Here is a 26,671-nt window from a genome sequence, read left to right as displayed (position 1 = left end):
GAACAAAAAAACACAGAAATTAACAACTATAAGTCATCGTACGGCCTTCAACTATTAGCAAAGCACACAACGCATAGTCAGCTATTAAAGGCCCCGAAATGACAATGCAAAACAATTCAAACAAAAAAACTAACGGCCTAATTTATGTACAAAAATTAAATGAAAAACAAAAATGTGACACATAAACAAACGACAACCACTAAATTACAGGCTCTTGACTTCGGACAGGCACGTACATTTAGAATGTGGCGGAGTTAAATATGTAAGCGGGATCCGAAATTCAAGTCAAATTGATATTTTAAAAAACATAAACATGTAAAAATAAAAAAAGTAAAAACAAATTATTTTTAATTAATAAATTTTGAAAATATTATTGGGTTTGTGAGTGGAAAACGGCTTGAAATTATAGAAATATTCGAAAGTAGCTCTGTCGTCTTTGTTCTGCAGCTACGTTAACTGAACACCAATCAAGTATTCGATCTTTATGACTATGGATTCAGTATTCCATGGTATAAAATATCTTGTTCTGTTTGTCGTACACTCAATAAGACTTAAGTTGGAATAGATCTATGAAGACTTAAGAACAGGCATGTGTTGTTTGGCAATTGTACATGCCCACGGCACAGATGTCCAGATATTGTTCGGAAGATGTTTTGAGAAGTTACGATTCTATCGGACATGACAAATTAAACTGTTACAATATATTACAGAACAGCAAACTGGCTATCTTTGCTGTAAATACAAGTTAAATAGCTGACATGGGTTACATTAAAGCTAAAAATATCAATCCTGCGGCATCAATTATTTTTTTTAAAAACAGATGGCCTTTAAAATCGGAGGGCTTATCTAGCATTGAGCCGTATCCAGGTCCTAAATAGAAAACAAAGAGATGTGGAGTAAGTGTGCAAGGGACAAAATCGCACAAAATATACAGAAATAATACAAATAAATAATGAACAGGGCATTTATTCCTGTTCTTCATCTTGAATGTAGCTGGAGGGTCTTTAACGAGGAACCAGACCATTGATACTCATTATACAAATTAACATAGGTTAGTGCATCGGACTACAAAAACAAAAGTTCCTGGTTCGATCCTTGCTCCGGGGACAACATTTCCTTTCACACTATTAATAAATATGTTTAAACTAGCAATAGCCACACACTTGACTATGTGGATTACATTGTTGTTTCTTCATCCTACATATGTCTTTTGATATTGTTCCTACATGTAAAACTTAAGAGTCTAACACTGTATCTATATATTTTGCTACGAGACCAGAACATAATAAAATAAGTAAGACACAACTTGCGCTTTAGATTAGGAAAGGTCCGAAAAATTTTGTATCATTTTTTTCCCAGTTCTTCCGGGGTCCTTGAGCCCTTCCCTCGCCAACAATACAGTTTGCTTTTTTTGTAATAGAGGCTAGTTACGCTTCTTTATATTCATCTTAGATCAACCTCTTCAAACTGAAAAGTAAAGATCATGCACCCTTATTATTTAGATTGATAAAGACTTTTGAATCCGTCGAAATTTTCTTCGATTAAAATAATATTAATCTGACAACCGCTGTTCATGTATACTTAAAGGTCGACCGGGCTAGTTTTCGTGTCAGTTTTAAAAGTAGTTAACTTCCAAATCCGATAACTACGACCAATTCACGATCTCTACACAATCTTTACTCGACTAGCTAGACCAAATCGACTATACTCGATTTCAGCCTGATCTCGGCTAGACTAGATCAACTTAATCGTATAGGAGTCGTAGGGATTGCCGGACATTGGTCGGGTATGAACAATTGCAGTATCAAAACGTCCGAATTTGTTTTATATCACCCCGGGAACTGCAGCGGAGGAGGCATTAAGTGTTACCCATGTCCGTCCGTGAGTACGTATACGAACGCTCCAACAATAAGTTTCCGTTCTCTAATTTTATTTTGCCTCATCCAAATTTGATGAAACGCAATACCATAATACACAGATTAAGTGCGAATTTGGGTGGCGTCACGTTAACCATTCTTGACTCTTTATAACGTTATATGCAAGCTGAAGCATAATCTGTGTCCAATGAACACGTTCCCCGCTTATTTGTTTAGATTCATTCATTCACAGAAGGTCTGAGTAAAATTTTACATTTAAAATAATTATCTACATGAAAATCAAGCAGTTGGATTGTTTGGCAAGGTGGTTAGGGCTCAGATAGACAGGTTAATAGCTGTGACGGAGCTTGAAGAGAGCGTAGATAACAATCAAAAAATGGGTAAACAGCAAAGGGTGCCGAAAAATCTAGATATGCAGTGGCAGCCAAGGCGACAACTGTGTATTGTCAGTATCAAAAGTAGTCACAAAAATACTAAACTCCGAGGAAAACTTAAAATGGAAAGTCCCTAATCAAATAGCAAACTCATAAGTATTAGAGACTTGCAGGAGCTGAACAAAGAGGACCCCAATGGTTGTACAAACTTCCTAAAGGTAGAGTAGGACGCAGAGTTGTTATAGGAGTTGCACTACTCTTTTTCTTTAAAATGAGATTTGTCACTGGATAAGTACTGATGTAAGATAGCAATAAACATTAATATTACCATCCCCTTTTCCTTGCTTCTTACAAATTAAGCCTACTGTTTGTGTCATATATGTGCATATGTAAGTAATCAGTATTTTCCATAGATCTGATACCCAGTAGTTGAATGGTTCAAGATATATATTTTTGGTGTAACCTTGGCAACAATCTGCCTTTTTTTTTACTAAAAAAGGGGGCAAAGATTTCCCAAAATTTGACCAAAAATAGAATTTCAATCCCCTTGAGGATACCTTTTCTGAAACAGTTTACATATATCTAGCACAAATTCAAATACAAATCATTTGTTTTTCGTCTCATTTTTTAATAAAATTGTTTCAAATAGTGTATGAAAAAAGTGATTGTAAACATTCGACCGTACGGTGACATATATAGTTGTTAATTTCTGTGTCATTTGGTGTCCTGTGGAGAGTAGTCTCATCGGCAATTATACCAAATCCTCTTATTTGTACACTACAAAAATGTCTGAACATACGGAAAATAGAGACAGTCAAACAAAAAGAACCCATTAGCCCAAAAACTAACTTCGAAGGCTAAATTAGTCATCAGCTGTCTAATAATGAATTTTAATGCACAAGTTCTTTCATATTTTGAAAAATCCTCTGGGGCCAAAATGCAGAATCTACTTCCCTTCAAAAACACCTGATATCATCCAAGGTTTTATTTGGTTTCGTGTTGCTATGTTTTTATGTTTTTGTGTGTTGTGTTATGTTCACTTCTGTTTGTCTTCTCGTCGGCTTTCGTTTTTCGGTATGGCTGTGTCGGTTTGAGCTTTGGGTTTGATTGTTCCTTTGGTATCTGTGTTCTCTCTTTTAAACTTTTACACCTCCTTGCAAAAGTACAGACGCGTACTGTACATGGAGGAATTTGTGTACAGTTAAAATAAATAGTGACAAGATATTATTGCAGAAGCAAAATTATGAAAGTTTATCAGAGCTGCACACATATTAAGAGAATCGTGTAGCAGCCATGTTTACTCATGTATGGCCGAGTAGAGATAGAACAGTGGTCGAATGTGGTCGCGTAAAGATCGGGTATTGGTCGAGTTGATCTGGGATGAAAAATATATAGAAGTCGAAGTGATCATGAAGCGATCTGGCATTAGTCGAGTTAATCTTTACCACATTTCGTACAGGTTGTCGTTGGTCGGGAATTGATCGGATATTAGTCGAGCAAAGATCAAAATGATCGAGTACTGGTCGGTAAACTATTTGTATTCCGACCAAACTCGATCTTTACACGATCCTTTCCCGATCAATTCGACCGCTACTCGCCGAATTCTTGATCTCTTCTCGAGTGAATAGCTTCTCCATCCTCACTCGAATGTTTTTGACATGTCAAAAACTCTCGGGTAGAAAGTCAGATCGATGACGACTAAGGTAGACCACCCTGAATATTCTTGACGATTGAGACAGACCAGTTACCCGATCGCTTAATTTGTCTTGATCAAGATTGGTCGAGTTGGTCTGATCGGCATTGTGAACCTAGCTTACGATGTACACAGAGGCAGCTTTAATATATTATCAAACCATAACCAAGGAGTCTTTGGGTAGTCATAAATTACATGCAAATTAAAAATCATTAACGCAATGATTGCATTTGACTTACGAATACACCTGTTGAGCGTGTTTCTTTGGTATTGCAATTTAATCATTGTGTTAATAGTCGAACCCTTTAAATAACATTGTTAGAAATAACGTATGACAAGCGCATTCATATGATTAGCGGTTAATAATTGTAGTTGGCTAAGTGAAATACCGACCTAGCTCCAAATTTCTTTGACAACCTTGAATTATCTGCTTGTTGAAATTTCAAGGACGAATAATGAAGATATGAGATTGATTTTTCCTAAGACTAACGTGTAGAACTAGTTCTTATGATAGCGTCATTTAACGCTCGGGCCCTTTAAATCGACCTATAAAATATATCTATAAAGACATAAATACTATCTACATATGTAATAGGACACGTAAAGTGGGGGTTGCTTTCTGTCACCATCGAACGAACAAAATATGTTAAAGTTAACATTAATGATCTACGATGCAAAAAGAAGATTTAATCGAAATGTGTGTTGTTTTAGCTGAGCGTTCATTTCATAATGCATTATGGAATTTAAAGAGTATTACTGTGATAACGAAACATTACTCCCGAGCCTTTTAATGTTATTGAAAAACACAAGTTGTTGGTTGTTTTTTTTTTTCTAGACGGGAAATATGAGTTAAACTTACTTAAATTGTCCGTTTATAAATTTTGAAATTATTAAGAAACTAAGGTTTCAACTCCCTCAGGCAAAGTTGGCTGTAGATGAATTTGGCTATTTATATTAGGTATTTCTGACATATAGCTTTTCAACGGTTTCTGTACTTAAAAATCTTCGAATTTTAAATGTTTGGCTTTCAGCGTTCCTGATGAAGGTAAATCCAGAAAAGCGCTTCGGATGCAAAAGTTATTAAACGTGTTGCTTTCAATTTCTTACTTATTTATCACAGATGAGAAAAAGAAGTTGTTGGTTAAAATTAGTTTACATTATAAACAAATAAAACTTTTGATGATAGGATATTCAAAAAGGGAGATGGCGTTTCTGTACCATGTAAACAGTTTGCAAAAAGAAAATTGATGACTCAAAAAAACACCAAGAAACGACCGAAGTTTGTGTAAATGGCTAATTTAATATTTTTGAAACTCTCTCTCTCTCTTTCTCAGTTTCTCTTTTTGCAGTGTAAATTGATGACCTGTAGTATGATGAATTTAGAAAATATCTGCATTTTGTTGAATGGAAAATAATTCGTTGTTGTTTTGAATGTTCATGTGTTGCATACATTTATTGACAAATTGGTGTCAATATATTGGAATTTGATGAGACTGTCATACATTTTCATAGCTTATCTTGCTATAAAAACAGATTTAATTCATCAGTTTCTACATAAGAAAAAACCTATTCCAAGTCAATGATATAACAGTTGTTATCAATTCATTTAGTCTGTTTGAGCTTTTGAGTTTGCCATTTGCTTAGGGACTCTCCGGTTTTAATTTTGCTCGAAGTTTAGTCATTTTATTATTTTTGTGATTTTACTTTATATGAATCTACAGATGATACAACAGTATGGGGATCATATTTGATTTTGTTTTATTTATATATTGCACTCCAAAACACTTTAACTGCAAATATAACTGTTTGTTTTGTTGTCAAAATTCTCTATTCTGAAGTAAAAAAAAAGAAGCCTCTGACATTTGTCAGTCATGTATGATTTATTATTTTTTTGCGTATATTTCGGATTATAGTATGACGTCTATTATTACTTAACCATCATACAGCTGGACTACGCCTCCTGGTGCGGCAGGTTATCGTTGCACTGAAGACCCATTAGTGGCCATTTTCTTAAATTTATAATTGAGTAATCGGCTAATCGAGCCATTCTAATCTTTTGAATAAATATGTTATTAAATTTTGAACCAATTAATGAATCCTGATTGGCAATGTACAGTTAACTACCTTGTCTTAAGAAGGCATACATCCTACTTTTTAAAAAAAATATCACTTTGATTCAAACAATTTTTTTTCTGAAACAGGCTTCATCAAGATGCTGTTTTTTCTGGATTGACAACACATGTGTTACGTTTAGAGGACATTTTCCCAACAAACAATGTTCATGGTTATATTTGATACGTGTAAATGGACGTGTTTTTAACAACACTTATCAATCATATCTCAAATCTCCAATTCAATTTAAGTGTATCCCGATGTATGGATAACTTAGTATTTCTTATTTATTTTGAAAGTGTATACCACTTAAACAAAACAAAAAAATCAAGGGCGATTAGAAAAAACAAAAAAATGGTAAACTCAATGTCTCTATCTAGGTACAACATGAAATGCGTGCTATTTTAATTTAATAGTACTTTTTCTTCTTTTTTTTTCCAATTTACAATGCCTTTATGTTTATATAAACATAACAGCATATAATATAGTTTAAATGGTTATATATTTTTCGTCAGAAGGGCTAATTTAACTTTGTGAATCTGTAAAAAGAATCCATGTTATCAAAGGGAACACATTTATGTTCCTACACATTTTGTTTTGTATTTCCTAGGTAAGGTCGCGACGTAAAGATTTTGATAATCGAATTCCTTAGAGGTAAAGTTGACCAATTTTTGAGCTATGTTGGTAAATACTGATATGGGAACTGTTTTCCTATGTTTTAGTTTCACGTAATATTCCTTTATATCGAATTATCAGATATATAATAACATGCTTTAGATGTACACAGATGCAGCTTTGATTTTTTTTCCAGAATATAACCTAGAGGAGTCTTTGCGTAGTCGTAAATTACATTCAAATTGGAAAGTATTAACAACATGATTGCATTTGACTTACAAATACAACTGTTGAGCGTGTTCCTTTGATATAGTAATTCAATAGTCGAGCCCTTTTAATGAAACTGTCAGAAAAAATATATATAAAAAAAAAAGTTATCCACATTTAAATAGTATAAGGACATATGCTGTTAAACAATCTTTTGAGAATACACCTAATAGATGATCAAAACAGTTTAGAAAATAAATATAATTGCAAACAAATCCTCGTTCAGAATGTCAAGGTGAAGATTTTATTTTGCTTATTTGAAAATATATTTCCCGTTTTAGTCATAAGAACAATACGACATTTTCATTACACTCTTTGAAGGTCGTGTTCTCATTAGGCTAAACCTGGTCTGATGTAGGTGTACTCAAGACTTCAATCAAACTCTGTAATTTATTTTGGTAAACATATAATATGTAAACATGTAGTTTAAAACAGGTTTGGCTTTATGCAGCCGATTTGCAATGTAGGCCTATTAAACATATACTATGATCGTGGATTTGTTTATGAATAGTTAAGGAACATGCATGTATTCAAAACAAATGATTACATTTTTATTATGAATTAAACCTATTTATCGTGTTTCTCTGACAAAAAACTCAATCTGGCTCAAACAAAAACATGCACAATGTATGAACGATAATAAAATATTCATATTAAAAAAGATAAAAACGCGGCAAATGAACGTCATAGTAGTTATTATAACGTAATGTATCCAGGCGATGTAATTGTTGTTTCAATGTTGTAATTTTGTTCCAATGAAGAAGGCCGTAATCGCCGAAACGTATGGGAATTTGTGTTATAGTTTATATATATATATATATCACGTTTGTGAGTACAATAGAATACATGTATATGAAAATAATTTTGTACTCTACAAATAACAATACAATAATGTTCGAGTCCTTGTTGTCTGTTTTGAATATATTTGGTACCTATTATGGATACATAAGATTCAATCTACGAATAAAAACTGTGTTTCAGTGAACATTGTGGACGTTTTAATGATAAAAATATTTGAAAATCAACTGTGCTAAATTATTTTATTTGTTTAAGGTATCATACAAGTTGAGAACTGACAAATGCAACCATTGGAATATTACAGAAACTTGCGAAAGCGTTGTTGAATTAAAATAAGTAGGTTAATACAATTAAACAAAACAAATGCACCTTTTGCAAGTACAAAGGTGTCTAACAACTGTTGTCTTATTCAACATCTTCAAATACATTAAATATTAACACAAATAAACATGTGTGCTTGTTAATTCACTTCAAACTTTTTGGTTGTTTGGTTGATTTTGTTTCGGAATTTTTGAAATACCAAATTTGATCATAGTCAAATTGTCGTCCTTGTTGTAAATTACCTGCAAAAAGATATGATTAAATGACATCGTTTTATGTTTGTCATACAATTTTTATAAGATGATTTTAAATTCATTAATTTGATTTCGTATATTCAAAGCCAACAAATCATGGAATCTATTCTTAAAATTATTGTATGGTGTTGGGTTTGATTGATTTGGAATAAGAGGATATATGCAACTGTTGATGAACGACCTTTCATTGAGAGTTGCATTTAACTGTTGTTTTGTATTTGTTACTATATAATTTCTAGTCTTGCTATGACTCAAATGAATCATTTGTTTTCGATTAAACCGAATAAAAGTTATCCCAGATACATGAGTCGTACACACTATTTGACATTTTACAAACATGACTGCATTTTATTGTATTGGTTTTTTTTTCTTTTGTTTGGTGCGATATGGAAGTTTGTATATAAATAGTGTATATATTTCTTCTTTATTAATGAACTGCTGTAAAATAGATAATATCCCGACCATAAGACATGAGCATCAACCCTCATCTAGAAACACAGAGAGAAAAAGGGTGGAATAAATAAAAGTTCATGATAGACACCAATATGAAACTAAAGACAAACAGTACAGATAAACCAGTCATCTGCATTTGTTTCATACTTTTCATACTTTTTATCAATGACATGCATCAAAATAACGAAAAATAAAGTTACTATTGACAAAAATACTTTACCTTAGGGTTTCTCCCTTTCGTAAGACAAAATGTGTAATCAGATTTGTTGCACTTTGCATAGGTATTTCTATAAGTTGTGCGATTGTGAAGGTCCGTGACATATTGTAATGTCGTTCTGGAAAATAAAATTACGACAACAATAAATGTATTTGTGTATGATGTATATCTACAGAAAGGAAAAACTGATGTATGAAAATTTTATTTATAGAAGCAAACACAATGTAGGACACCACATCAAGGAGTAGAAAATAACACTTGTGGATCAACAAGTTCAAAACAGCCTAATGGGCATAATAAACGGGACGACATAGATACAGAAAAAAAATTTTAGTGTGAGGCATTGTCCTTTATTACAATGTAATTTATATAAATATATATTTCAATTTAGGAAATCAAAAACAGCACAAACAACACATTCCAAAAAAGTGAAAAAGAATATATATACATAATATTGACTAGCATGTCAAACAACGGATGTTCTTAAACCTTGCTGACTGTCATTGGAAATTGCAAAACAAACCGATCACGCGATATAACAACATGGATCTTAATACTTATTTATCACCTAACAGAAACAACCAACTTGCGAAAAATATGATAAATGTATGCCGCAAACATGAGTTGCAAACATTTATCCACCATATCTTGATTTGGACAATACATGTCTCTCAAAAGAGGGACGAAAGATACCATAGGGACAGTCAAACTCATAAATCGAAAATAAAATTACGACGCCATGGCTACAAAGGAAACAGACAAACAGAAAAAATAGTACACATGACACAATACAGAAAACTAAAGAATAAGCAAAACGAACCCAACCAAAAACTAGGGGTGATCTCAGGTGATCCGGAAGGGTAAGCAGATCCTGCTCCACATGTGGCACTCGTGTTGCTCATGTAATAACAAATCCGTTAAATAGTCCTATTCGGTATGACACATTCATGAAAGGGAAGGAGGTTGTAGTTACGACGTAAGGAATATATCCGATATCATTTGGAAACGATTATTCCATAATGGTTAACCATCTCGTGATGGCGTCCATGAAATTTACAAAGGGATGATTTCCATTTCCCAATTTGTAACTCTTGGTTTAATAGCTTCCTTGTGAGCAGCAACCCTCTATCAAGAAAATCATGATAGGAAATGCAAGCACAGGAATATCAATTGTGAGATATATACCCAGTATGCAGGACCTGCTGGAATGTTCACAATTGACAAGCTGAAATTATCTCAAGTTCTGTGTTCAACCGACCCTCATTATCAATGTATAGATGTAAGTCAAGATATGAGGCGCCGACTTAACTGTATCTGTTGTTTTCTGTATTTCTAGGTCAATGGGATAGATGCGTTCAACATTGTCACCTAATTTCGAATTACTTAGTGAAAGGACATCGTCTATGTAGCGGAAAATAGAGTTAAAGGATATTGCTGACTTCTTATATTTCTTCATAAGAAGTTTCTGTATGAAGTTAGCCTCATAATAATAAAGAAACAAGTCGGCAAGAAGAGGAGCACAATTGGTTTCCATTGGAATGCAGACAGTCTGTTGAAAAACACGACATCCGAACGTAATAAATTTGTTGTCAATCATGAAATCAAGCATCTTGATAATGTCAGTTTCAGATTTTTTGTTTGTTTAAACCAGAGTGATCCATTACAAAGTATGATGTATCCCTCCCTAAGACAAGATACTTGTATCTACATTGGCCATTCTTTTTTATGAAACAAAGCAATAGCAACTCTTTCAATTTGTCATTTAGTTTCGAATGTGGAATTCTTTTGTAAGGTGTAGAAAAGTCAAATGTTTTAATACTATAGCCAGATGAAAGAGAGTTAGATTGTATGTACTCTAAAAGATCTTTGTAATTTTTAAGTATCCACATCTGATTCACGCCACCTCGAGAATAGGCAGTTTCACAATAACTTTGAAGCCCGCCTTTAATTGCTGATAAAATGGATGTTGTTTATTAAGAACGAGGTTTCGTGGAGAAATTGGAAGAATCAGCAATATGCCGTTGTTTGTAAGGATACCTATGTAGTTTAGGTATCCATTACAGTGATGAAAGATCAAATTCTTCATCTTTGGTTGAAATTCTAAAGGCACATATAACAGACCTATGATTGTCCAGGATTTCCTCTTTGGTTGTGTCGTGAGAGTATATGTTCAGTTCCCAAGTGAATTGTCAATACCTAATTCGTTTATCAAGCAGTTAATGTAATGAGTTTTACACACAAACACGATGTTGTTTGGGACTTTATCTGCGGGGACAACAACATATTTACCAACACACCTTCTCAAAGATTGCATAGACACTCTAGCGCCTGTCATTACGAACATAGTGAACATGTCGTTGGCTGAATCAATAGTACCTTCAACTTTCAAAGAGGCAGTTGTGCGGCCATCACTTAAGAAAGCGAACCTAGACAAAGAAGTTCTAAAAAATTACCGCCCAGTGTCAAACTTGCCATTTATATCCAAAGTTGTCGAGAGAGTTGTTGACACGAGATTTGGATCTCATATCATGTTGAACTCTTTACATGACGATATGCAGTCAGCATATCGCACCGGACATTCAACTGAAACAGCACTGATCCGTGTTCATCATGACATTACATACGCACTCGACAACAACTCTTGTGTAATATTACTGATGTTGGATCTCTCAGCAGCGTTCGACGTGATCGATCACGACATTCTATTCGATCGTCTACAGTATACTTTTGGTATATCTGGAACAGCCTTGTCGTGGCTTCGTTCATACTTGGCTAATAGGTCGCAATGTGTCTCTATTGGATCTGTTCACTCTGACAATATGGTTCTGAAATATGGCGTCCCACAGGGTTCCGTGCTTGGACCGAGACTTTACTCCATGTTTTCGTACCCGGTTAGTGAAATATGTAAGAAGCATGGCATGGCATACCACTGTTATGCGGATGATACGCAAATTTACCAAGTCGTCAAGCCATTAGATAACTGGGATGACATTACCGAGCGCCTAGAAGCTTGTTTGGAAGATATCAAAATTTGGATGTGTACAAATATGTTGAAGTTAAATCAGGACAAGACTGAATTGATTGTTTTTGCTCCAAAACACAAAGTCAAAAGTCTAAGTAAGTTACAACTGAATTTTGACGGAACTATACTAGGTGAATCTACCTGTGTTCGAAATCTTGGAGTTTTTCTCGATCAAACCCTCAGCATGCAGCAACAGACAAATGCAATTACCAAATCCTGTTTCCATCAGATTCGTAACATAGGACGTATTCGATCCTATATAACGGAGGACGCTTGCAAAACTCTTGTATGCTCTCTTGTTACGTCGCGACTTGATTACGGTAATGCTTTGATGTATGGTGTGAATGCCTCGAGTCTATCCAAACTTCAACGTGTTCAGAACACAGCTGCCAGACTAGTGACCCGCAAAAAGAAGTTTGAACATATAACTCCAACACTTATGACTCTTCATTGGCTACCATTTAAATTCCGATGCCAGTACAAACTGTTGCTTTACGTATTCAAAGCCTTGCATGGACTTGCACCTTCGTATCTTAGTGATCTAATACATTTTTACAAACCAGCACGACCGTTGCGATCTGAAAATGCTTCATTAATTGAGATACCAAAAAATGCACGGACCAAAATGTATGGTGAACGGAGGTTCGATGTTGCGGCCGGGACTCTGTGGAATAGCCTTCCAACAAATCTTCGAAATGAACAATCGCTAGAACTATTTAAGAAAGGACTAAAGACGCATCTATTCAAAGTTGCATTTGTGGATCGCTAATAAGTTAAACCTGGAACTGTGATTTGTTGTATTTGACTGATGTTGATTTTTAATAGTGTGTACATTTTATTCTGATTTTATGTGTTTCTGTATATTTCTATATAACGTTTGTATATTTTTACAAGCTGGAATATTTTAGTAACTTATTTTTAAATACAAAATTCAGCAAATTTTAGAAATATTTAGTTATTCAAATTTTTAGTTATTCAAATTTTTACTTATTCATTAATAATTCTTTTAAGTCATTTTTTACCAAGTTGCTGTAGTCTTAACTTTTTATAGTTGATTTGATGAATGCTTTATACATATTTCGGTATATGTTTAACTTTGTAATTTCGTGTATGTACGAACTTGTGTACTTTTGTTTTAACATGTAAAGCGCTTAGAGTAATTGTATTTTTATATAATGCGCTATAAAAATGCCTTGTAATAATAATAATAATAATATTTGTCATGGAGGTAGGATAAGTGTTTTGCATTATTTGGGTCCTTAAAGATTGACGTAGCATAGGCATTAATAGACCCATCCAGTTTCTTAATTCTGATCTGTATCAACGACCTCACTGCTTTAACCCATTCGGAAAGAGTGTCTACGTCTTCCTTCTCACGCTAAGCCTATTGGCTGGCATAATCCTCGACAGAATCCATCAAAATTTGGAAGTTGTATTTCCAATTGATGGATTGATGCTCACGATGTCTCGGACCTTTCGATAACACATTTCGCAGGGAAGTGTAATTGACAATGTTGAGGTCACCGGTAATAACGTGGCCAGCCGGATTATATGTGAATTGGGAACTAGCACAAGTGCAATCAGGAGGTATATATTTGAAGTCGTCAATATTGAGATCCTGCAAAACGTGTTTGTAATTGGAAATTTTAGTTGCTGTTCACTGAACGGTCTAAATTTGTAAATATTTCAGATTTGACAACGGTAGAGTAGCTCAGTTCCTAAATAATAGACATCAAAATAAAGAGAAGAAAACTTTTGATAACCAAATATTGGTATATGCAACAAGTATGATGGTCTGGATGCGGGGTCCCAAACGTCTGTGTTTTTTAATGTTGTATAGCATTTTTCTCTATTCTTTACACTTTTTGCCACTTATTCTCATTCCTTTATATCTTAAGACCGCATTATTTTAGTTTCTTTATTTGTGGTCCATTCCCTATACTTTTTATATGTTTGCCCACTTTTCTCTATTCATTAAACTTATATCCACACCCTCTTAATGAACGTTACCAAGAAACTTTCACAAACGAGCAAAGTCATACTGAATAGACTCCTAATTGCAAAATTACTGAACGCTGTGTTCGTATAATAATCGCAGATGTACCTTGGTCATCAATTTGACTCATATTAAATCATAAACCTATCTAAACATACACGTAAATATCTAGCACCCTTATCGTTCAGGTAATATAGTATTTCCCATCTGTCAACGTAATCTTTGATTGAAATACTATTAATTTGATAACCACTGTTTGTCCTTTAACGCCTAGACTATTTTTCTTAGCAGTAAAGTAGTAACCTCCCTTGGCAATGTGATAATGTAATCAATTTATTTATTTTTACCATGTGTACATAATATTTAGTTGATTCGTAAAATATTCTAATATGTCATTTGTTTCATTAAAAACAAAAACAAGGAAATTTTAAAGTATTTGATTGATTAACACTTGAGTTCATTTCAAAAGTCAAGCCGTCTATGTTGCCTACATTGAAGTGAAAGAACAATGGAGTAATTACAGAGACAATACTATAATATCAATATATAATATCGATTGATTTAAAATAAGAAAAAAATAACATTGAACAATACAAAACGAAAAATAATTAGTGCAACTTACAAACAGTGAAATAAAAAAAAACGAAAAATGAGAAATGGATGCAAATTTACACTGACCATTTACAAATATTAAATGAATAAAAAGCATATTCTATAAATATAGTATTCTCAACCCACAGTACCTAATATGGGATAATAAACAACAGAAGAGGTCAAGAAATCATGAAACACAACTATCGGTTGACTATATCGACCTACAGAAACACTAAGGGACGACATCAAAAGTTCAATGAAGGATAAAAAACTTAATTCACATAGTTTTTTCACTGATCCCCCCACCCCCCTCTTAACTTAATTTGGGAAAAATTGATTGACCCATATAGATATATGTAAAAATCAATGTCGGATAACCAAATCTTGCAGCCGTTCAACTTCCCCACCCCCAAACTATTTGAATTAAGTTTTTTATCTTACATTGATCTTTTGATGTCGTCCCTAAACATCAAACTGAGTATAATGATCTACTTTGACGGGTTTACAAATGATGTAAATAAGATACATGGACCGGGTGTAATTTTTAGACTGAAAAACAAAAATTGATTCGCTCAACTGAAGATCGGCATTTTTTCTTAACCATCATTTGAAATTATTAGCTTTTAAACGACAGCTACTTACGTCTAAAAGAGAATCTTTATTTAGAAATGTGTCATTTTTTGTCCATTTTATCACAAAAATCAAAATCAAGCGTTTCTGAATTGCTCTGACAGACGATTGTAGTTTTAGAAGAAGATTATAAAAAATATTTATGCTGCTTTGATTGTTAATCCGTTCATGTTTATAGTATATATACAAAAGCCCCGCATTTCAAAATCATATTGTCAATTGTTCCAAAGCCTCAAATTGTCAAGCATAAGTGCACCTTTGCTTAGAATTACTGTTGGTTAATAAGTGATGCATATGAAACAGTGTACTTTTCCGTTTTCAAACAGTTTTAATATTAATATATAAAACTTTCTATTTATCTGAGAATAAGGACTTCTACTTCTCCTGCATTATTGTCATTCTAATGGACAAATTGACATTTTATAGATGTCAATCTACTAGTGATATTTGTTATATTTTGACACAGTTAGAGCAATTAGCAAAACGTACCCTTTTTCTGTTACAGCAACCTTCACGTCACCTTGAACCTTTCCTTTACCAAAATATATAAACGTCTCGTCATAATCCCCTGGTTTAAACTGAAATAACAAACACATAAATGGTTTGAAAGTCCCGTTGTCTTAATAAGATTTTTTTTTCCTGAACGACCTTCAAAATCAAGGGACTACTATGGGTAGTTTACTAATACAATGTTTAATTGGTCAAATTACCACTAAAGGTTTGATAAATTATCCCGATGTGTTTTATACTGGTTATAATTTGCATCACTAATTAACAAAGTTTGATCCGAAACGGTCATTTTGATTTTTACATCTCGTAAATGACTGAACAAGAAGTATTGGTTACTGTATTTCAAAGAAGAAAACAAATGCCCTAATCCTTATTATGTACAGGAGGATATGTTGCTTAAGAGAGTTGGCTTCTCAGTTTTAAAATAATTAACTTTTCAAAACACTAGCATATATCTATAGGGGATTAATAAAGGAATCAAAAGAGCAAAAAACATATATAGGTCAGCGTGCTTGTTATAAATATATAAACGTCTCGTCATAATCCCCTGGTTTAAACTGAAATAACAAACACATAAATGGTTTGAAAGTCCCGTTGTCTAAATAAGATTTTTTTTTCCTGAACGACCTTCAAAATCAAGGGACTACTATGGGTAGTTTACTTATACAATGTATAATTGGTCAAATTACAACTAAAGGTTTGATAAACTATCCCGATGTGTTTTATACTGGTTATAATTTGCATCACTAATTAACAAAGTTTGATCCGAAACGGTCATTTTGATTTTTACATCTCGTAAATGACTGAACAAGAAGTATTTGGTTATTACAAAGAAGAAAACAAATGCCCTAATCCTTATTATGTACAGGAGGATATGTTGCTTAAGAGAGTTGGCTTCTCAGTTTCAAAATAATTAACTTTTCAAAACACTAGCATATATCTATAGGGGATTAATAAAGGAATCAAAAGAGCAAAAAACATATATAGGTCAGCGTGCTTGATTTAGAAATATGTGCCATTGAAATTTTGGTGGGAAAATGTTCTCTCTTGACTTTTCATAGCTTTATCATTGACAAGTTTAAGTCCAAAAAAACTATTAAAAACTTATTAGAAATTTATCAGACTTTAACAGACATCTTACCATTATACATGTAAAAGTAAAATCACATACATACTGAACACATACACCAACCGAAAATATTATGTAAAAATGTGAAAACTAAGAGTACATCAGTTAATAACATCATGAACATAGTGTTATAATCGTATTACAATAAAACTAATAAATATGTCAACATAGAAAACCACAAAACGTATATAGACAAAGAACATTAACAAAAATGAGACATGAATACAAAAAAAAAAAGATTATTTAACATAGTATGGGTTGCGCAAAAGCACAACATTCACACCCACAGCATGATATAAACACAATTAAAGGACTTGACAAGATAAAACAATTGCAACGGTAAAAATCAATAGACTATTGATGTTCAAGACAATTATAAGAATACAAATATGACATATCATAACAAAAAGTAAAATCACAAAAATACTGAACTTAGAGGAAAATCAATTCGGAAAGTCCATTATCACATGGCAAAATCAAATAACAAAACGCATCAAAAACGAATGGACAATAAATGTCATATTCCTGACTTGGTACAGGCATTTTCAAATGTAAAAGAATTATAAAAGGAAGATGGGGGTCACCGGGCAAAATATGTTAAGGCATTCAAATGGATAAAACCAGAGGATTCCAAAAATCTGACCAAAGTTCCAAAACATGACAAGCGAGCTTCCTTTAAATGGTGGCTTAGTCCTGGTTTTATGGCTAGCCAAATATCCTGTCTATGCCATTCATTAAGGCAATGTTAACAATGCCGCTAAAATGAAAACAGTATGACAGGAGTGCATTACAAATAATTGCAAGAACACAGAGAAATACATAAATACATAAATTAGTAATATAACAGTACATTTGGACATACAAAAACACAGAATAACATCGAACATCTGAAATTAATTCCTAGAAGTTCAAGTACAGCACAATAGAGTGTGTCGACCGATTAAATCAACGCCACAAAAAGTGACGTCACCATGGTCACAGGTAAGAATATAATATTTCTAAAAATATAATATTGAATTTGGATTGAGTCTGTAATGGTGTTATTAATTGTTTTTAAATAATTGCCGTAGTCTTAATATTTTGGTCCATGTTTTTTGGTGGGGTTCGTGTTGTTTATTCTTTAGTTTTCTATGTTGTGTCATGTGTACTATTGTTTTTCTGTTTGTCTTTTTCATTTTTAGCCATGGCGTTGTCAGTTTGTTTTGGATTTGCGAGTTTGACTGTCCCTTTGGTGTCTTTCGTCCCTCTTTTATTATTGTCATTAATATAACATCAAATCTACCTCTGTTAAGATAAATGCATATGACACGGATTTATCCTTTATTTCACCAAACTATATCTTAAGGAAAACTCTATATGACTATGTTTAAAATAAAATTGAGAAAGGAAATGGGAAATGTGTCAAAGCGACAACAACCCGACCATAGAGCAGACAACAGTCGAAGGCCACCAATTGGTCTTCAATGTAGCGAGAATTCCCGCACCCGTAGGTTTCCTTCAGCTGCCCCCTAAAAATATGTATACTAGTACAGTGATAATGGACGTCATACTAAACTCCGAATTATACACAAGAAACTAAAATAAAAAATCATACAAGACTAACAAAGGCCAGAGGCTCCTGACTTGGGACAGGCCCAAAATTGCGGCGGGGTTAAACATGTTTATGAGATCTCAACCCTCCCCCTATACCTCTAGCCAATGTAGAAAAGTAAACGCATAACAATACGCACATTAAAATTCAGTTCAAGAGAAGTCCGAGTCCGATGTCAAAAGATGTAACAAAAGAAAATAAATAAAATGACAATAATACATAAATAACAACAGACTACTAGCAGTTAACTAACATGCCAGCTCCAGACCTCAGTTAAACTGATTGAAAGATTATGTCTTCATCATATGAATATCCGGCACAATCCCTCCCGTTAAGGGTTTAGTATCATACTATCATAAAATATATGAGAAGAACATAACCCGTGTCATGCCAATAACTGTTTTTTTAAAAATAAATGTGTTTAGTTCCGATGCAAAAACCCTATACGTGAATCAATATTAAAGCCAAAATATGCCATCTTTAATGACCTGACAACAGTATCGTAACTATATCCCTTCTTAATAAGTTTGTTTAAAGGTTTTGTAAGCTTTTGAGGTGAATACTGACATTTTTGTGCTTTGTAAAGAATATTACCATAAAAGATTGGATGTGAAATACCTGAACGTATAAGATGTCTGCATGTTGAGTTATATTTAAAAATTATTTCCTTATACCGGTGATAAAATTTAGTAAATGTTTTGACCAGTTTGTGATATCGAAAACCTTGGTGTAATAATTTTTCAGAAATACATAAATTTCTCTCGCTAAAATCTAATACGTTGTTACATACAAGAGCGAATCGTACAAATTGAGATATATAAACACCATAAGATGGTGACAAGGGAACGTCACATCTATAAATGGATAATTAACGATAGAAAAATCATCTCTTTTATCATAATTTCTTGTATTAAGCTTCCCGTTAATGATATAGATATCAAGATCGAGAAAAGGGCAGTGGTCATTGTTAGTATTAGCTTTATTTAAAGTAAGTTCAACAGGATAAATTTCTTTAGTATACATACTGAAGTCGTCATTATTGAGAGCCAATAATATCATCCAAATATCTAAAAGTATTGTTAAATTTTTGTATCAAATGTTGTTTCGATGGGTCTTTGTTAATTTTAGTCATAAATTGTAACTCATAACAATACAAAAAACAGGTCCGCAATAAGTTGTGCTAATTTAGTCCCCATTGGAATTCCAATAACTTGACGATATACGGAATCTCCAAAGCGAACACAAATGTTATCAAGTAAAAATTCAAGCGCATGCATAGTATCAAAGCATGTCCAATTGACAAAGTTCTTTTCTTTATTGCTACTAAAAAAATGACCTAAAAGAGTCTGAACATATATACTCGCATTCTGACTTTTTTAATGCCCAGTTAATAAGGGATGTGAATTTTTTCTTAATAAGAATATGATGCAACGTGGTATAAAGGGTAGACAAATCAAAACTTTGAACAGAATCAAAATCACCAATATATGCATGCAATTTATCAAGTACTTCCAACGAGTTTTTGACACTCCAAAATTAATTAATTCCACTATTTTCAAAGGCTGTATTTGAACAATTTATTATCAGTTTTTTTTATTGTACAAAGTGTACTAGTAAGTAAAACAGACAATTTAGTAGTGGAACAATGGCTTGAAGATGAAATAAATCTATATTTGTAAGGTTTTTTTGTGTAGCTGCGAAAGCCAGTACATAGTTGGGACTTTCATTGTAATTGGTTCTGCTTGTAAAGAAGTACCTAAAAGTTTGTGTTTGTTACATATGTCGTTTTCTGAAAAAGCAGTCAGTTGGAATGTTGGTGAATTCGTGATTTCCTTTTGCAGAACCTCTATATAAAATTTACGTAAAACAATAATGATATTATTAGCAGCTTTATCAGCCGGGACAAAAACAAATTCCTTGGCTAGTTCTTTTAGTTTATGTTTGAAACGTGAAATAGGGTTTTTATGGTTGTTGTTAAGAGTAATATGTTCTTTGAAATGTTGTATTCGAATATCAACTATCTTCATTACTGAATTAAAAAAAGAGTCTAAAGATTTTTTGTCAGCTTTTTCCCGTTTTACCCATTTCAAACAGTAAGTATGGAGTGAGTCGTGGATGATATTACGACACTCATTCCAATTAATAATTGACGGGGGACTATATTTAGGTCCTTTACTGAGGAATGATTTTAACTCTCGGTCGTGAACGATGTTATGACATGGAAAATGGGGCCATAGGTGTATTCGGAATTTCTGCAATTACACGACATAGGTGTATTTTCAATGATTTTTATATCTTTACACAATTGGCTATAATTAAACACATATTTCCGGGGAGATTTCTTGTAAATATTACAACTTAGAGGGAGTTCAGTATTATCAAAATATCCAGGAATTTGGTCTTTAACAGAATGGTCGTTAAAAATACCGGCAATATTTACAAAATCAAAACCTTTATTGACATACTTTATTTTAATAAAATGTTTTTTTATGATCTTCAGGGCGGTCAATTGTTGGAAACAATTTGGAATAACAACATGCCATTATAATTTGAACAATTTCATACTTAGGACTGTAATATGAAATTGTGTTGCAATCCTCTAAAAATGTATTTAATTTATTTATAGGTAAAGAACAGAGCTTGGTTAACAGATAATGTCTGCCGTTGTTTTTTGAAATAGAAATTAAGTCCGAAATATTTGTATGGTTGGTCCGAAATTTTCTTTGATTGCGATTTTTTCTGCGTCTATGAGAACGATTTTTACGAACAGTTTTAGAAACTATATCCAAAATGTTAACAGAATCGGTTCTTGATATATTGCCAATTTCCATGATATTATCATTAAGACCGAGAGGGTAGACTGTCTGTAATTTTATAATCCAATTTAATTCAATTATTTTCCGTGATCGTACAAACTTTGAATGAGATTCAACAGGCTGCTTTTTTACTACTTCTAAAGGTTGAACTGTTAAATATGTAATAGGATGATTGTGCTCCTTAAGATGTTGATAAATGATGCTTTTGAATTTTTTTGGGTCTTTTAAAACGATACAGGTGTTCTTGCGTGCGTTTAGATATGTTTCACCTACGTACTGAATACCGCATCCCGGTTTGTTTCATGTGAGTAAATAAATAATACTGTTTGTTAGTATTCTTTGTAATGTTTGCTGCTTTGTTTTTTCTCATTGTATGACTAACCTTTTATTTCTCGTACTGTCATTCTGCGTTGGATGTTTTATCTAGAGGGCGAGCGATCGAACGCCTTCATACATTTAATTAAATCAATCAAAGGAAATGAATTTGCTGAAATACTGATCTAATCCTTATTTTTTTTGCATTTTGTGTTAAGACTCTTAACATAAAGAAAGTGAACAGCAAACCAAAAACAGAAGATGTTACTATGCTAGTAAAATGCTCAATGGATAAACAGTGCATTACACACATTACCCATACGATTATGTATTGACTTGTCCTTACCTGGGACAGTTGTTTAACAGTAAAACATAAGAACGAACTAAAAATCTGTGGAAAATTGCTAAAACGTATCAGAAGGAAACACATATAAATACGTACATCTAACCAAAACATAGAGTGGAAGTGCCCGGTCCTCGTACATCCAAGCAACAACAAAAAAATCAATAAGTACAGATCTAAAAGTACTCGCACTTACTGACAAACCCAATAACAACAAATAAAAACACATGCACCAAAGACAAAATGTTCAATCTTCACACATTCAATGGATTTAATGTTAAGCCAGCATATACTGTCAAAGAATAACATGACATAGTGCAATGTCAAGATGCAGGTATTGACATGTTATAGAACCGTGAATGTGCATACGTAGAACGTATTACAGTGTTGAATTGGTTACCTGTCATGATACGTTTAGGATAGATACGTTTATCAGATTTGTTTTCAAAATGCTGGGCACGGTAAGTAACATCTCCATTAAAATGAGGATGCCATATGCAGTCAGAAAAGAAGTTTTCTACAGTTACCACTAAACTTCAAAACAATATGTTTATATAAATATATATATATGAACGAAATTAGTACATTTAGTAAAGGTTACAAGTAATTTTTGGTAACGAAATCCCTGGTTCAATAATTTATCAGTAATGCATATATTACGTTCAAAACCAAATGTTTTACATGTGTAAACGGAGTTGGTAAAGTTTTAACGTAAATTTTGGCAACAAAATCCTTGGATTGATTATTTCCCAGAAATGCATACATTACGTTCATAGCGAACGAGTTGTTATAGATAAACATCGTAAAAATAAACAAAAAAATAAAAAATACGGAACTCTAAGGATAATGAAGAATTTAAAGTTCGTTATCAAATGGAAAAATCATAAATTCAAACTCATCAACCGAAGAAATAGCAGTTGTCATTTTCCTAAATTGGTGATAAAGGAACACCATAAAAAGGGAAATTAACCATGTGAACGCAAAATCCTCCTTTTTGTCGAAAATGTTATATTTAACATTGCCATAAAAGCGAAAGGTTTGGCAGGCCCCAAAACTAGGTTCAGCCCATCACAATGTCTTAAAATTCCTGTACCAAGTCAGGCCAATGGTCATTGTTACATTATAGTTCGTTTCTGTGTGAGTTATATTTTAATGTAACAGTTGTGTTTCTGTTGTATCGTAGTTCTCAACTTATACTTGATGCGTTTCCCCCAGTTTCAGTTTGTAACCCAGATTTGTTTTTTTCTCAATAGATTTATGAATTTCGAACAGCGGTATACTATTGTTGCCTTTATCTATCGTGGAGATTCTCGTGTAGAACTGAAACATATCGTATTTATTAAACATGTTAAAGAACAGGTACAAACGTTTAAATATATTTTTTTTTATTTAAGTTCGTGGTATTTTTCGTCGTTTTAGGGTCTTTGTTTTGTCATGCCAGTTTAACTTTGACTTTTGTGGTTATGCCGTAGTCCGACTAGGTCACGATCGTACTACGATTTGTAAAAAAATGCATATTTTGACGATCTTAGTGCGATCGTGTAGCTCGCAGAAGGGTCGCGGTGAGGTCTTCATGATCGTGATGAGCGTGGCAAACTTTGAACATGTCGTGATGCGGTCGTGGCGAATACAGGTCGTAGTTGAAGAGTAGTGAGAGCGCCATAAAGTCATAGTAAGATCGTAGAGGTCGCTGTTTCATCGTAGTCAGGGCGTAGCGAAAGTCGGATTCCAGTCTGCGAAAGTGCGCTACGATCTCACAGCGACGCTATTACGACCTTTATATAATCATCACGTTCTTACTGCGACGCAACCACGATTCCACTACGACTCTTTCTTGTTTATACCACGCTTTTCAAGACCATTGTATGATTCGTGCCCTCCCACGCAGTCCTCATCCCGCTCTTCTTACGACTTGACAATGGTCATACTACGACCACCATGCCCATTGTCGTTGTCACATGAAATTTATAAAAGCTCTCCATGCTTTTTTTGGACTGAGTGTTTGAGATTTTGACATATGTCCTTTTTCTTCAACGGCTCAACCATGCTTGACAAATCTGTGTCATCCATACTTTCGTTCACTTAAACATCGTCAAAAAATCTTATTGCACCAACTATAAATTGTGATTAAGAGTGAATTGGTTGGTTCGACATCTCTACTGGATCAGAATTCGTTAAAATTAGAGCTCCCTCTCCCTCTGCCTTTACATCTACCGCTACCACAACACCAACGTGTTCTGGTAAATACCGGTTGTATGATTGTGTTGTTTCGGAGACATCTACGTATTAACGAGAAATAAAAGAAATCTAACAATATTTATACAGAACATTTAGGGTGTGTATTGCACTGATCTGTAGTCGCGTTTATGATTTTGGAAACTAATTTATGTATAACTAGTAAATTGTGATGTTGGGATTTTTGTGACAATCAAATGATCTGAATTTTACTGAACCTTATATAAAAATATTTTGTAAATATTTGTTTGTATACCTCTTATCATTAACAGGATATCATATTCTAATTTTGTGATACTATTGTTTATAAAGCCTTTAGTCTTAATGCAATCTATGTTATTCTGAAAGGCTATCAGTTAATAATTTAGCACCATAATGAAATCTTCGAATATTGTGTTTTTCAGTATTATACCTGATTTTGTTTCTGAAAACATTTGCTTTTAAGCTGTGAAATAAAACAACTAACAAAGTGTGGACAGAATTGAGAGCATTCAATTATATGTTCAAACTCGCCTTAATTTTCATGATCCGTGTGTGTCGGTGATTCATGTAATTGTAAAAACTAGGGCGTCAGTTTTCTGTTTTTGGGGTGTTTTTTTTTTTTTACTTTTAATTGTTTACATTTTTTAATTCGTTGTGTTTGATGGCTGAATATACAGTATGTGGTTTTCTTATTGTTAAAGAACATAGTTGTTTTTATCTTTGTCATTTGAACTCTGGTTTATAGTTGTTTCATTTACCATCATACCACAATCCGCTTTATTTTCTTGACAATACTTTTACAAATTATCTTGAGGTGGTACAATTTATTTCACATTTTACAATTGTATGAATATAATATAACGGCCTATAAAAGCAATGTGAAATGTTAAGACGACAGGTTACATTAGGGTTGTGACGATTTGCTATAAACAGTGGAACATCCAAACACATATAAGTAATTGTTAAACAACAAAAAGTTTCCGATAGAGTATAAGAACAAGAACACAAACAAAAGACGAAACATTCCCTAGACGTTTAATTCATACACGATATATGTCTTTACGGAGACTGTTCAAGGTTGGGTGACAGGTAGACGCTCTAAATATGTTTAAAAATACCATTTTGTTTTCTATTTTTGTCTCGGAGACTTTTGTTCACTTGGTGTCGTTTGTTACTAGAACTAGAGATTAAAGAAACATCAGACACGGCTTCCTCTGCCTCATTTTTAGACTTATATCTCGAATTTGACTTACACGGTCATCTCAGTACCAGAATCTATGACTAACGAGACGATTTTAATTTTGAAATTATAAATTTCCCCCACCTTAGTAGCAATATACCAACTTCACCTGCATATGGGATATATATTTCCCAACTTATTCGATATTCAAGAGCTCGCAGCTCCTACTCAGACTTTGTAAAACGTCATCAGTGTATGAGTAGAAAGTTGATGAACCAGGGGTATGTCAAAGAACGTCTCGTCCTTTTTCTAAAAAAGTTCATCGGAAGGTACCAAGACCTTGTTGATAAATATTCCCTATCAACTTCACAAATAATACACGATGGTCTTGATGTATAGATTCTGCGTACTGATGTTGTTTATCATCTTAACAATGTGCTTTATAGTTCGTTCATTTGTCTTTGTTCTATTATTAATATTACTTTTACTGTTGAACTGTTTTATGTGATATCCGTTTGACGTGGCTCGGTACTTATACATCTCGTCAATGTGTTTGTATTGTCTTTCATTTTTTGGTGGCGTGTTTTGAATATGCGACTTTTTGTATTTCTTTGGTTCTTATAACGTGACTCTGTACTTTAAAAGATCCCGTCAGTATGATATTGTTATATTTTATGTCATTGATATATTTCTATTGTGAATTACAAAATACGTTGAACCATAAACGTCAAAATCATTCAATCGCATAGTGGAATTAACTATTTGTGGATTCTTATAAATTCTATATATAACTTATGGACTATTTTCAATCTCGGTCTATTTCTGAAATTTATTCTTACATACTTTTGATTTTTTAACCCTATATGCTAACATTGCCTATGTAAATTTTAAAATTGTTTGTAGGTACATTGAACGACAAATCTATGTGACGTATAAAATTTTCTGACGTCAGACACACAAAGCAATGAATGTGTTTGTAGATAGATGTTTTTGTGTTCTGTTAAATTGTTCCTTTTAAAATTGTTATACGATAAATTCTATATATATATAACTTTTGGACTATTTTCAATCTCGGTCTATTTCTGAAATTTATTCTTACATACTTTTAATTTTTAACCCTATATGCTAACATTGCCTATGTAAATTTTAAAATTGTTTGTATGCACATTGCACGACAAATCTATGTGACGTATACATTTTCTGACGTCAGACACACACATCAATAAATGTGTTTGTAGATAGATGTTTTTGTGTTCTGTTAAATTGTTCCTTTTAAAATTGTTATACGATGATGACTGATGTACCCATATTTTGACTATTTTATTTATTGTGTCTGTTTTTAGTTAA

At 33.1% G+C, this 26,671-nt stretch overlaps 1 protein-coding gene across 1 annotated transcript in view; it reads right to left on the bottom strand.

The window, feature by feature from the left end:
- LOC139483225 (uncharacterized) overlaps positions 1-26,671 on the bottom strand; it is a 96,906-nt gene that overhangs the window by 20,322 nt on the left and 49,913 nt on the right. The window contains exons 4-5 of the mRNA XM_071267256.1: positions 15,713-15,801; positions 8,985-9,099 (exon numbers count right to left, since the gene is read on the bottom strand). Coding sequence (XP_071123357.1) covers positions 8,985-9,099; positions 15,713-15,801 — 204 coding nt within the window. The remainder of the gene's footprint in view (positions 1-8,984; positions 9,100-15,712; positions 15,802-26,671) is intronic.

Source organism: Mytilus edulis, chromosome 7 (genome assembly GCF_963676685.1).
Source record: "Mytilus edulis chromosome 7, xbMytEdul2.2, whole genome shotgun sequence".
In the NCBI taxonomy this organism is placed as follows: Eukaryota; Metazoa; Mollusca; class Bivalvia; order Mytilida; family Mytilidae; genus Mytilus; species Mytilus edulis.
Note: the sequence above shows the minus strand (reverse complement) of the source record. Positions and strands in the feature narration are given on the sequence as shown.